Genomic DNA, 13,730 nt, shown 5'->3' with positions numbered 1-13,730 from the left:
ACACAAGTGTTGGTGTTTATCAGATAATCCAACAGAATATCCAGCTGCATTTTAAATAATAGGAGGCACTTCCGGATTGGGAAAGACTGAAACAAATCATTTCAAATCATAAGGTTGTGTTACAAATAATCTTTATCCATAAGTCTGACTGTACATTTTCATTCATGTTCTGTTTTCAGGCATCAGGAGAATAACATGATGCTTGGTATATTAATGTTACACACTGATTATTTAAATTTGTAACAATATGAATAAAGATAACATTTTCTGCTAATTTAAGCTCTGCTCTCCTGATTTAATTTACAATATAATATAATTTTCTCTTTCAAGGTTTGTTTTCACACAGATGCTTTGAAATGCAGTTGTCTTTCTAATCCAAGCAATTTTGTAAAAATGATGGAAATTTCTTTGAAATATTATCACTCAATGTTGCAGTTAATGAACATTTTTAATTAAGGCAACGTATGTCACGTAAAACAGACACTAATGATATCTTACAAGTCTGCAATCCTGCTAGTGAAATAATCAAGCTTTTGGGGTCTACGGTTGGTCTGCTGAAATTCATTTGTTAATGCTTTTACACTTTTTAATTTCCTTTTAATGAAGGGTGAGAAGAATAATGTAACTTCATTGTACCCAGTTTTTGCAAATCCCTATTATGGCTTTTATAGAGAGAATCATTGGCAGATTGTTTACCGGAAGTTCCTCCCATGATTCGTGCAAAGCGTCATGGGGCGTAGGAAAGAGATGGATAAATACAGGACATAATGGGAATAATCAGAACAGATCATGCAGCAGTGAATGCTCTCATCATCAAAGGCACACAGAGGTGGTCACCTGCAGCAGGTGATACACGCATGACTTCAACGCCCTGCGGCAGATCCAGCTCCTGGCTGAAGACTTTCGTACTGGTCAGAGCAAGGCGGCAGGCGCTCTGGAGGTTAGACGTGTTCAGCTTGGGTCTCGGGGATTGTGGTGAGCCGGCCGTCTCAAAGTTAAACTGTGAGCTGTTCACGGGTGATGGAGACAGAGTCTCTTTGTTTGGAGTTTGAGTTTGCTCTGAAAGAATGACACAAATCTGGTCACAATCATTTGCTCTGTCTTTCCTTTAAGGGCGACATTATAATTAGTGGTTGACTGATATGGATTTTTTGATGCCAACATAAAGCCGATAAATGAGATATATATCACACTATTTAATGTAAAGATAATAAAAACACATGCATAACCATTTCTGAAATTAAACAGTATCTATTTTGCATAATATTATATAAAAATATTAAAAATGTGAACTTCATGAAAAATTTATCTGTAAAAAAACTGATTTTTCAATTCGATTGGAATATTTTTGATAAATATAGATTTTTTTAATAATGTGATTTATTACACTGTAATTATTATTTTAATATTTTGGATTGTGTGCATGCTGTCAAAATAAAAGTCCCATTTCTCACATATCGGCCAAACAGAAAAAAATCATTGACCGATATTGGCCGATATATCGGTCGACTTCTAGTCATAATCTTAAATAAGTGCTCATGCTGTTGCTTAGGCTTTGTTTGATAACACTTGCACTCGTGTCTGACTCCAATCTGGCAATTTTCACAGTCCAATCACGTGTGAGTCATATTAAATACCATAAGATCCATTACAAACCCATAACGACGGGAACTGCGTCCAGCTGCAGGTGCCACATGTGCAGGAGCGACCTGCTGCTCTGAGTGATCTCCACCACCACCAGGAAGAAGCGAGCGGAGAAGAGCGTCCGGCTGGGAACTGAAGGAAGGACAAGCATTCATGACACCGCACAGAAACACAACGAACGCTGAGAGAGAGAGAGAATGACTTCGTACCAGAATCCTGCAGGTAATCGTCTATTTTCTCATTTCCCAAGATGAGGTCCTCCTCAAACACATGCAGCAGCTGCGTCTCTTTCCCCTGCTGAACAAACAAAGAGAGAGACGTGAGCACAGAGCACTCTGGGAAATGACATGATGCTCGTGTGTTAGATCATCCCATTATTTTGGATCACATTATGCATCTGTAGTGCATCTTATACGTACAAAGTCTGTGATGGCATCAAGCTCAATGATGCAGCCTGGTCTGGCTGTCGACTGCTGGCTGATGATGTTAAACACCTCTCCAACATATTTCTGGGAACAAACACATGACAGATAAGCAGGACTCTACTATTTGATATACTGAAATAACAGCCAGCTCCATTCTTACGGAGATGTTGGGGTTGGAGAGTTCACTCAGCAGTTTTTTGGCCTCAATGATGGCCTGATAGAGTCGGAGCGAGTGTCCGTCACTGGCGATGAAGCAGGCACTGGGTGAGTTCCCATACACACCTTTGGGAAGGAAATATAAGATGAATAGATCAACAGTAACATCCATTCAGCCGCAAGCTGAGAAACAGACAGGTGTGACACGCGAGGGATTGTTAGTTAAAGTTTTAAAAACACGCATTAAACAGTCATGAGCTGAATAAATATGAATGAATATTCTATGCAGCAGAGACTCTGTTCAAACAGGGATGCTTGTAAATGTTTCCAGCTCGCTCATTAAAAATCTCTGAAAATATCACAAATCATCTGCACACAGAGTGCTTTCTCCTGTACTGTACTCTTGCTTTCTGTTTTTAATGTAAGACTGTCAGGCTGAACTACTCTAAACTCTAAAAGGTTTCCACAGTGAATTTTGCTTTTATGTCAGAATCTAAGAGAGACGTCCTCACCGGGGCAGTCGCTATGGGCGAGGGATGCCGTTGCAATGGTGAAATGTAATCTACAATCTGAAGCTGTCCTCACCGGGGCAGTCGCTGGGGCGAGGGATGCGGTTGCTAAGGTGAAATAGAATCTACAATCTAAGGAAGCTGTCCTCACCGGGCAGTCGCTAGGGGCGAGGGATGCGGTTGCTAAGGTGAAATAGAATCTACAATCTAAGGAAGCTGTCCTCACCGGGGCAGTCGCTATGGGCGAGGGATGCCGTTGCTATGGTGAAATGTAATCTACAATCTAAGGAAGCTGTCCTCACTGGGGCAGTCGCTAGGGCGAGGGATGCGGTTGCTAAGGAGAAATGGAATCTACAATCCAAGGAAGCTTTCCTCACCGGGGCAGTCGCTAGGGGCGAGGGATGCGGTTGCTAAGGAGAAATGGAATCTACAATCCAAGGAAGCTTTCCTCACCGGGGCAGTCGCTGGGGCGAGGGATGCGGTTGCTAAGGAGAAATGGAATCTACAATCTAAGGAAGCTGTCCTCACCGGGGCAGTCGCTAGGGCGAGGGATGCGGTTGCTAAGGAGAAATGGAATCTACAATCTAAGGAAGCTGTCCTCACCGGGGCAGTTGCTAGGGGCGAGGGATGCGGTTGCTAAGGAGAAATGGAATCTACAATCTAAGGAAGCTGTCCTCACCGGGGCAGTCGCTAGGGGCGAGGGATGCGGTTGCTAAGGAGAAATGGAATCTACAATCTAAGGAAGCTGTCCTCACCGGGGCAGTCGCTAGGGCGAGGGATGCGGTTGCTAAGGTGAAATGGAATCTACAATCTAAGGAAGCTGTCCTCACCGGGGCAGTCGCTAGGGCGAGGGATGCGGTTGCTAAGGTGAAATGGAATCTACAATCTAAGGAAGCTGTCCACACCGAGAGAGTTGCTAGGGGTGAGGGATGCGGTTGCTAAGGTGAAATGAAATCTACAATCTAAGGAAGCTGTCCTCACCGGGGCAGTTGCTATGGGCGAGGGATGCCGTTGCTATGGTGAAATGGAATCTACAATCTAAGGAAGCTGTCCTCACCGGGGCAGTCGCTAGGGGTGAGGGATGGGGTTGCTAAGGAGAAATGGAATCTACAATCTAAGGAAGCTGTCCTCACCGGGGCAGTCGCTAGGGGCGAGGGATGCGGTTGCTAAGGAGAAATGGAATCTACAATCTAAGGAAGCTGTCCACACCGAGAGAGTTCCTAGGGGTGAGGGATGTGGTTGCTAAGGTGAAATGAAATCTACAATCTAAGGAAGCTGTCCTCACCGAGGCAGTTGCTGGGGATGAGCGTTGGCAGCCAGGCCACGTTAGAGAAGGCAGACGTGTGCAGCGAGTTGATCCTGGCCAGCTCCGACACGCCCCCCGAGTACGACAGCGGACCCACCGGATCCACCCGCCACAGGATCAGCTCACTGTAGATCGCGTTGGGATCCTGGGCAACGCTGCCGGATGACATTCTGCTCCTGCGGGACGGGGCAGCAGCAGGACGGGTCAGAGCGGTGTCCCCGTCGGGTGTCCTCAGGGCGTTGTGGTGAGAGGTGGTGAGCAGCAGCGGCAGCAGAGAGTGGCAGGCCAGATCGTTGAGGTGGAAGCGGTGGCCACAGTATCGTGACTTATGAGACACACTGAGCACTGTGGAGAAGGCCGAGTCCTCGGCGAAGCTGACGGCCCACTGGTTAAGCGAGCCGTCTGCGTGTTTGGAGATCATCAGGACGCTGGGGGTGAAGATGCTGAGACGCAGGCTGTTGGAGGAGGGTTTGTTCTGGCTCAGTCCGATCAGAGCAGAGGAGGACGAGTGCGGCAGGCCCACGGGACGCTGACGGCCGTGCTGCATGGCCAGGTCTACGTTTCTGTTGCAGGCGTACATGACCACGCTGCGGCTGAGTGAGATGGCGTCGCCGGTGGGGAAGGCCACGGGAATCCTGGACACGAAGGAAACCTGGAAACAGAGAATTAACTCATCAGAGATTTCAGTACTGTGAATTAATGTTAGTACTCTGAAACATTATTTGTTGTTTATTGCATACTCTTTCACACACTATTCTTAAAAAACAAATAGTATGCACTGTGTACTGGGCAGTTAGTAATAAGCTAGTGTGCTAGGTTGTAGTTATGTGGTTACAGTGTTTTCTGAGTAGTTTCTAGGCATTATCTGAGGAACCGCTCTCAGGATGCGGCGTCTGTACCTGTGCCTGTCGGAACATGCCGGGCTGGTATTCGTCCAGCCAGTCGACGTGCCACACCAGCAGCGAGCCGTCCATCGGGTGGATGCTGAACAGCATGTCTGCTGCTCTGTTCCAGTCACTCAGCAGCACGTCCACCTGATGATCCACAGCTGCCGCAGGGAGAGAGACAGCATCAGCGCCGCTCCCCTCCTCATCAGCATCTGCTCAGAACAGAGAGATTTCAGCTTCATGTGACACATGTGAATCTGCACATGCTGTTCGGACAGCCCTATTAGTCTACAAATACCACCAATAAAACTGCAAACACAGAGATGGCATTTTTTATTCACAAAGAGCGATATGTGTTGATTAACATGTGTGTGTGTGTGTGTGTGTGAATTGGATGGGATAAATGCAGGGCACATTCCGAAAACTTGGCCACATCACTTTCACTTTCGTACTTAAAGTGACAGTTCACTCAAAAATGAGGAAATATTCCCCTAATTTACTCATCCTCAGTTCATCTAAGATGTAGTGACTTTTATTTCTTCAGTAGAGCAGTTAAGAAGATCTTTATCTGAAACTGTGCTCACTGGTGATTCATAAAATCAGAAACGCATTTAACAGACATCACAGAATGAATCCCTGTGGCTCCTGACGATATACTGAGCTCTTATGAAGCGAAACGATCATTCTGTGCAATAAACATTCTGTTCAACATTATCACCTGTAATCCAGAGCCTCAGGGAAACAGTCCGGTTCACAAACGGATCATTCTTTAGAACCGGTTCTTTTTAGTGAACTTCTTGAACCAGTTCTTCAAATCGGACTGAATCGTCTGAATCAGTTCAGACTCGAGCAGCACAGATCTACAAGTGACTCAATCAAACTCACTTTCAGATGCCTGACGGTCACTGCGACTGGACATGAGCCGAAACACCGGCGAATCTGATCCTGTGATGAATGAACTGATTCAGTGCTCCGGTTCCTCCAACAGTCACTGAACTGAGAACACCGTTCGACTCGCACCGAACACCGATGCGTGAACACAACACTGAACAGTTTTTATGGTTTCTCACTGTTTATGTAAAAAGATGAGCTGGTGAAGACTAGTTTATATGCATTAGACATGAAAACATCTGCATTTCACATTATTATTGGGTGATTTAATCATATAATTGTGTATATGTGATCACGTAAACAAACTAGTGAATCATTTATTTGAACTGGTTCATTGAAACAAGCTGTCTGAAAATAATCGATGTAAATAATGTTCAGTTTCTTGCACAGACTGATCGTTTCGCTTCACAAGAACTCAATATACGGTCAGGAGCCACGGGGATTAATTCTGTGTACTTGAAATGCTTTTTTAAAATATTTATTCTCAAAGACTGACTTGCTTTTTATTAATCACCAAGGATCACACTTTTAGCTAAAAATCTATTTTACTGTTCTACTGAAGAAAAAGTGTCCTACGTCTTGGATGAACTGTCCCATTAATAAATGGCTCTGCCTCATCTTGACTTGACTGGTTCACATCTTGCTCCGTACTGTAATGTAAATGTAAATCAGTCCTGTCCTCTGATATATGGCTCAGATGATGCACATGGTACCGTAACGCTCCGTGGGTCCGTTCTGCTCGCCGCTACCCCTCAGCTGCTGTAGAAACACCTCCATGCTCAGCGTCAGGTGCAGCTCTTTGTTGTTGAGCCAGTGAACGGTGAACGGGCCGCCTGGTTCCTCCTCATCAGAGCCGTTCATGGACGAGATGGAGGGCAGCAGAGGGATGTCTGCACACAAACGTCACCATCATGCTATAATCATGAAATATTGCTAAAAGTCGTCTTTTTTTTTTTACTGCAAGTTCTAAGATTCCATTAAATTTTCATGTCTCAGGTGTGTTTAACCCGGTAAATATACAATTTAAATCTCAGTTAATGCTCACATGACATGCATGGAAACAAATAAAATATTTAATCTTTTTCAAGTGTTTTATTTTGACTGTTTTAATTTAAATTAAAAAATTTTTTAAATTAAAATTATTTATTAATTTTTAAATTTTGCATTTTTTTGATTAAATTAATTTTAGTAAGTGTTTTATTTTATTTTATTGTTTTTATTGTACATTTGTTTTTGTTTTTATTTAATGAATTATTAGCTTTTTATCAACCATACGCTGTTGTATTAATTTGTCAAGAACTGTGAGCTGTGAGTTCACACTACATCTCTGTATTTATGGAGCATAGGAGTTTTTCTGTGTCACGCGTGTGCTACCTGTGGCTGGATTGATGCTGGCGGCGATGTGGAAGTGGCACAGTGCGTTGGCGTGCAGGATGTTGGTGCGGTGGCTGTAGTGTTTGTTCTGCTGCTGGGGCAGAGGACCGCTGTATGAGAGCTGAGATAAACTGCGGACCTCCTCTCTCCACGACGGCTTCAGCTTCAGCTGTGAACACAAAGCAGACGCCGCTCTAGTCTCTCATCAGTCCACACACAGCACAAGACGCTCCATTCCTCCAGCGTCTCACCTCCAGCGGGTTCTGGTTCTGCACTCGGGTGCTGCTGGAGGACTTCTTCGTGTTGTTTGCCTTCATGGTGTGATTGTTTCTGAGTCCAGACAGCAAACAGTCGCTGGGAAGCAGTGTTTCGGCCCACAGGCGACACACACTGTCCTTGCAGCAGGTCAGCAGCATGTTACACACGGTGCCTCTGGAAGACAGAGCGGGACAGAGCGGTCAGCGGGAGCATCTGCAGTGGCGTCTGCCAGCCGTCACACATCTACTCACCTGGGCATGTACTTGCTGGTCTTCCTCCAGGAGAAGCCAGTGACGGAGCGAGGGTGAGCCAGGTAAACGAAGGAGAAGTTGATCTCGGCTCCGGAGCGCAGGTCGAGCGGCGTGAAGAGTTTAGTGACGTCCGCTTGCCATTTACTGGTGCTGTACCACACCTTCACCAGACAGTCGTCCTGCAACAACACAAGCCTTCAATAATTCTGCATTCGTCACGTCAGAAAGATTGTATTCAGGAGCTGAGCGCACATGAGTTTCCGGTGTGTTAGTGAGAAAACATGGGAGAAGCAATAGATGCAGTGCCTGTCTCGAAGGTAAATCAGCATCAAAGAGACCGTAACCTTTGGTGCTGTTCTATAGAGCTTTTATTTGCATGTTTATAACAAGTTATGCAGTAACCTCTACCTCTTTCTGCTACTGTATTTCTTCTTTCAGTACTTTTATTGTTTAAAATGCGCTTTATAAATAAACTATATTCATCGCAAATTTGAGAGTTAGTACAATCTAAAATAGTCTTGCTAAGAATATTTAACAATATTATGTTTACAAACTAAATAAATAAATAATTATATATATAATCATTCAATTTGATATTTGATTTAAAAAATCTAATATTTTGGTTAATTTGTTTAAATATGTGACTTTTTTCATTTACAATAAAGCAAGCTATGTTGCATGTACAGGATCCTACAATTACGATAGAATATATAGAACCTTCATGAATTGAATAAAAACATAAAATGCAAAAACACACCTAAAGTGCAATCTTTATTCATCATTTTGTAAGTGATTTTGTAAGTTTTTGGATTTTAAATCATATTTTCTTCTTGCAAACACAAAGATTCTTGCGTGAGCATCATTTTCAAAGACAGCAAGAATTTGGGTGAATAGTAAAAAACTATTTTGTTCTGTTTTCTACACAAAACAATCAAATGATTTGGAATAATGTGCACACACCATATATGTGACTCTGGAGCACAAAACCAGTCATAAGGGTACATTTTTCGAAAATTGAAATTCATGGTCTGAGATCTGAATAAATAATCTCTCCATTGATGTATGGTTTGTTAGGATAGAACAATATTTGTCTGAGATACAACTATTTGAAAATCTGGAATCTGAGGGTGCAAAAAAAGAAAATCTAAATATTGAGAAAATTATCTTTAAAGTTGTTCAAATGAAGTTCTTAGCAATGCATATTACTAATCAAAAATTGAGTTTTGATATATTTATGGTAGGAAATTTACAAAATATCTTCATGGGATATGATCTTTACTTAATATCCTAATGATTTTTGGCATAAAAGAGAAATGTATAATTGTGACCCATACAATGTACTGTTGTCTATTGCTACAAATATACCTGTGCTACTTATGACTGCTTCTGTGCTGCAGGGACACATCTGTACAAACACAAACCTGTCCTGCGGTCGCAAAAAACTCTCCATCTGGGGAAAACTTGATGAAGTGAGTCGGAGCAGCGGACCTGTAAAAACAAGAGAGATTATACTGGAGCTGCCCGTTGTGTATTCAGAGAAACTCTGAAGTGTGATGCGACGGACGAACACTGACTTGCATTGCCAGACGCATCTCCAGGAGCGCCGAGGACTGGCGGACTCAGCCTCCCCTTCGGTCTCTGTGCTGGACTGAACATCACACCACATCTGCAGACACGCCGAGCCCGTCAGAAGCCATGAACCTGTGGACAGCGTTAGAGAAGAGAGGTGAGCGGCCCGGCGCAGACAGGACGAGCAAGCACTGATCTCACGTACCTGTGGGGTGCCACGTCAGGATGTGTGCGACCGACTGCAGAACGAACTGCCCGCTCTTCTGCCAATGATAACTCAGCTTCTGCTGAGCACAAACACACACAGCAAATCATTCACATGCATGCAATGCATTCAACATGTTCTCAGTTCATGCATTCCCTGGGAACCACACCTTATATTCATAACCGAGTGTATTTATAACAGAAGAGACTCACTTTTTGTGCTTTCCCTTGTGGACTGACCTCCACCGGCTCAAACACACAAATAATGTTTCCGTACGACGCTGCGATCTGAAAACAGAGCAGATTTAGAAAGTCTGCACAGTGGCAATCCTGTTCGGATGCTAGTCTAACTCTTGCTGAAGCCTAAAATCTTTCCCTGATCACTTCAAACTCTCTCTCCATCGTTTGCTCACTTCAGAAACGTCTTCCTGAACAATGAGCTGGTTACGTGAGCACACTATGGGTGGATGGTTTTAATTAAGGGAAAGCGAGAGAGCATTTCGAATTCGTTTAGACCACTGAATGTCAATGACGTCTTCAGGAACAGGTCTGGAAACTCTTATAGATGATGCAGAGCTTCGGTTCAATTCATAAAATAAATATCATTTCAATCAAGAAGCCCGTGGTGCCTGTGTCAAGTATAAATCAGTGATGATCAATCAGACTCTTTCAGGCAGATACCTGATGAGAGAATGATTCTGTGTAAGTATTAATTACTGCTGTTTATGTCTTAATGACCCATACATAACAGCTGACGAACAGGATTTGCTACACAGGTCTCAAATCACTGATGTTGAGCTCAAGAAGGGAATCATAGACATACATGAATAAAGGGAGAAGAAATCCAACACCTGATTTTCACTGAACTGGCCTGTCATCCATAATGAACCCTAACGAGCTCAGAAGAGTTCACATATGACGGATGTTTAGTATTCATTATTCATTCAAGACTGACGTAATTAGCCAGAGCAGTCTCTGCAAACACACTTCACACCCTAATGGCTAATCAAATTTATATGCCCTTATGAAATATGCTTTCTTTTCTAGATAGCGTTTTAATGGTTACATTTAAGTATTAATTTAAGCATGTCAAATTTATTTAAATCATGAAATGTACACTATTTAACAAGAGTTTATTAAAAGTTTGGCATATGAAATCTATTAAATTTTTTCATAATTCCTGTTCTTTTTTTCTTCTTTTTTTCATGTTTTCCATTTCCATTTTTCTGGATTCTGTTTTATTAGTTAATTTGGATTTTTAGCAATCATGTCTAATAATTAATAGAAATCATGAAACAACAACAACTTATTATTGCAGGGGCAGCTGTGGCCTAATGGTTAGAGAGTTGGACTTGTAACCCGAAGGTCACAGGTTTGAGTCTCGGTGCTGGCAGGAGTTGTAGGTGGGAGGGAGTGAATGAACAGCGCTCTCTTCCACCCTCAATACCCATGACTGAACCCCCAGTTGTTCCCCGGGCGCTGGATGTAGCTGCCCACTGCTCCGGGTGTGTGTTCACAGTGTGTTCACTTCTCACTGCTGTGTGTGTGCACTTGGATGGGTTAAATGCAGAGCACCAATTCAGAGTATGGGTTACCATACTTGGCAAATGTCCCGACTTTCACTTTTCACTTAAAAGTTTATCAAAAGTTAAATTTTTAATCGCCCTAAGAAATTCTCTTAATTTTTCAGTTCATGTGTGTGTGTGAGTGTGTGTGTGTGTGTGTGTGTGAGAGAGAGAGTAAGAGTGAGTGAGTGTGTGTTTGAGGATGTGTGTGTGTGTGTGTGTGTGTGTGAGAGAGAGAGTAAGAGTGAGTGAGTGTGTGTTTGAGTGTGTGTGTGAGAGAGAGAGTAAGAGTGAGTGAGTGTGTGTTTGAGTGTGTGTGTGTGTGTGTGTGTGTGTGTGTGTGAGAGAGAGAGTAAGAGTGAGTGAGTGTGTGTTTGAGTGTGTGTGTGAGAGAGAGAGAGAGAGAGTAAGAGTGAGTGAGTGTGTGTTTGAGTGTGTGTGTGTGTGTGTGTGAGAGAGAAAGAGTAAGAGTGAGTGTGTGTTTGAGTGTGTGTGTGTGTGTGTGAGAGAGAGAGAGAGTAAGAGTGTGTGAGTGAGTGTGTGTGTGTGTCTGTGTCGGTCTGTGTGTGTGTGTGTGTGTGTGTGTGTGTGTGTGTGTGTGTGTGTGTGTGTCTCACCTGTCCTCCCTGCAGTGAACAGTCCACGCAGCCCACCTGGATGTTCCCATGTTTGGCTCCTGGAATGATCTGAATCCTTTCAAAGTCACTCCCCAGAATGACGATGTCGCAGCCAGAGGCGTACGCCTGTCCCACGAGCCCCGGACACACGGACAACACATGATCAGCAGCACAAACACATAGTATATGAAACATAAATATATAGTATTTGATGTGTGTATGCATGGTGACAGACTGAAAGCAGCTGCTGTTTCATTCACTACTGCTGCTGTTATACTGACAGTTTAAATTGTCTTTATTTTACATTATTTCTGAAAATATCTGACAATATTTGCCTTCATATTTCATGCATTATTTCTGCAAAGATATGTAACAAGTTGAATGTGTGCTGCACTCGGAACAGAGCTTTCTTTAACCAGATGGTTCATAAAGAGAACGTGACTCAAATCATCAGTTTTTAATCTGATTAGTTAAACATTAAAATAAACCCGGCTCAGGTTTACCGTGAAGGGCTGGTTGTGGACGCTGCCCACAGAGAAGCAGTTGTCTCCGGGGTTGACGGCTCCTGTGAGCACCTGGTGCAGGTTCATGCTTCTTGGCACTCTTGAGTTTCAGCACAAACCCCTGCAAACAGCAGAAGACACCTTCATTACACCTGCTCTGCCGAAGCTTCACGTGGAAGTTACCAGAATGCAAAACCACGGATATATTCCCAAACCACAGCCATAATGATCACGATATAATCTCTGATGTGGAGCAGGCAGCACAGAACAAAAGATACTTTCATTTAAAGATCATTTCAAGGCAAGACAGTACAGTTAAAACCACTGTGCTATCACACACTAGTTGATTTCGACCTATTATGAACCCAAAACACACATTTAAGTGTTCATTTTATTGCACTTATCAAACTTTAAATTTCCTCACGTGAATATGATTTCAGCGTCAAAATCATAATGTCTGATGCAGCTTATAACAGTAACACATTATTGTTAATATACTAACATATCAAAGCCACAGAGAGTCCAGTCTCACACTGTGATGTGTCCGTCACGTGACCAGTGGTCAGTCACGAGCTTTGCACACTTTTAATGTCTAAACTGGCTGATACTTCGCTTCTGATCCCGCAGCAGATGTTTATCTTTCATGTGTAATCATCCGTGTCTTTAGTCCACAGTTTCCTGATGTTCTCTCAGAGGATCCGGTTACAGCTCGAGCTCCTTAGCTAGCCATGCTAACCTCGACACTGACAGCTTGGCCACAACTTTCCGTGACAATCCATTAAAGACATCTAAAATCCAAAGTTCTGGACCGTTTCGGTGATCCGTGTCATTCACGTCACGATTAACGCACTTCTGATCAATTTCCCCTGCAAACCGCTGATGTTGTTAGCCCGTTAGCATTAGCATGACAGCGGGCGAATATCAACCATGAGAAAGAATCGTAAAGTCGCGCGCCTTACCTCAGAAACGGGTTTCATTTATGCTCAAGTTCAAGTACAACGTGTGTTCCTCTCATTATGAGAGATAATTAAGACACACAGTGATTCGGTGGTGTTTGTGTGCGGAGACTCTGCGGTGCGGGTCAGGAAGTGAAGCGCGCACTGCATTATGGGAGTTGTAGTCGCTTTCTGACAACACGTTAGTCACGTGTCTCATTTAACACTGCCTCGACAAAACAGCATGTAGCCTAAACGGGTGTTTTTGCACATCTGATCTAATAACAAAGGAAATGAAACAAATGAAAAACCTTGACTTAATGAATATTAGATTCCCTTTCAACAAACTGCTTTTTGTAAATCATTTAATTAAAAAAACAAAACTTGATCCTAGAGAATTAGTTAATTACAGACTGATCTCAGATTCCCCCGTTTCTGTCAAAAATACTAGAAAAGGCAGTATTCTCCCAGCTATGTTCCTTCTTAGAGAGAAATGGTATCTGTGAGGATTTCCAGTCAGGATTTAGACCGTATCATAGTACTGAGACTGCTCTCCTTAGAGTTACAAATGACCTGCTCTTATCATCTGATCGTGGTTGTATCTCTCTGTTAGTGCTATTGGATCTTAGTGCTGCG

The 13,730-nt window shown here is 43.2% G+C and overlaps 1 protein-coding gene across 6 annotated transcripts in view; it reads right to left on the bottom strand.

The window, feature by feature from the left end:
* dmxl1 (Dmx-like 1) overlaps nucleotides 1-13,276 on the bottom strand; it is a 34,465-nt gene extending 21,189 nt beyond the window's left edge. For 3 of the 6 annotated variants that reach the window (XM_042761492.1, XM_042761498.1, XM_042761497.1), the window contains exons 1-18: nucleotides 13,119-13,276; nucleotides 12,160-12,280; nucleotides 11,657-11,782; nucleotides 9,688-9,762; nucleotides 9,476-9,557; nucleotides 9,276-9,402; nucleotides 9,123-9,189; nucleotides 7,702-7,880; nucleotides 7,444-7,624; nucleotides 7,193-7,361; nucleotides 6,532-6,708; nucleotides 4,940-5,139; nucleotides 4,020-4,692; nucleotides 2,230-2,351; nucleotides 2,064-2,153; nucleotides 1,854-1,941; nucleotides 1,657-1,776; nucleotides 838-1,059 (exon numbers count right to left, since the gene is read on the bottom strand). In XM_042761492.1, the coding sequence (XP_042617426.1) occupies nucleotides 838-1,059; nucleotides 1,657-1,776; nucleotides 1,854-1,941; nucleotides 2,064-2,153; nucleotides 2,230-2,351; nucleotides 4,020-4,692; nucleotides 4,940-5,139; nucleotides 6,532-6,708; nucleotides 7,193-7,361; nucleotides 7,444-7,624; nucleotides 7,702-7,880; nucleotides 9,123-9,189; nucleotides 9,276-9,402; nucleotides 9,476-9,557; nucleotides 9,688-9,762; nucleotides 11,657-11,782; nucleotides 12,160-12,246 (2,785 nt within the window). In that variant the 5' untranslated portion in view covers nucleotides 12,247-12,280; nucleotides 13,119-13,276. The other 3 variants (XM_042761496.1, XM_042761495.1, XM_042761494.1) reach the window with 3 other exon arrangements.
* Nucleotides 13,277-13,730: the final 454 nt, after the last annotated feature.

The sequence above is a fragment of the Cyprinus carpio genome, chromosome A8, assembly GCF_018340385.1.
Source record: "Cyprinus carpio isolate SPL01 chromosome A8, ASM1834038v1, whole genome shotgun sequence".
Taxonomy (NCBI): domain Eukaryota; kingdom Metazoa; phylum Chordata; class Actinopteri; order Cypriniformes; family Cyprinidae; genus Cyprinus; species Cyprinus carpio.
The sequence above is the reverse complement of the archived record's forward strand: the minus strand, read 5'-3'. Positions and strand labels throughout refer to the sequence as shown.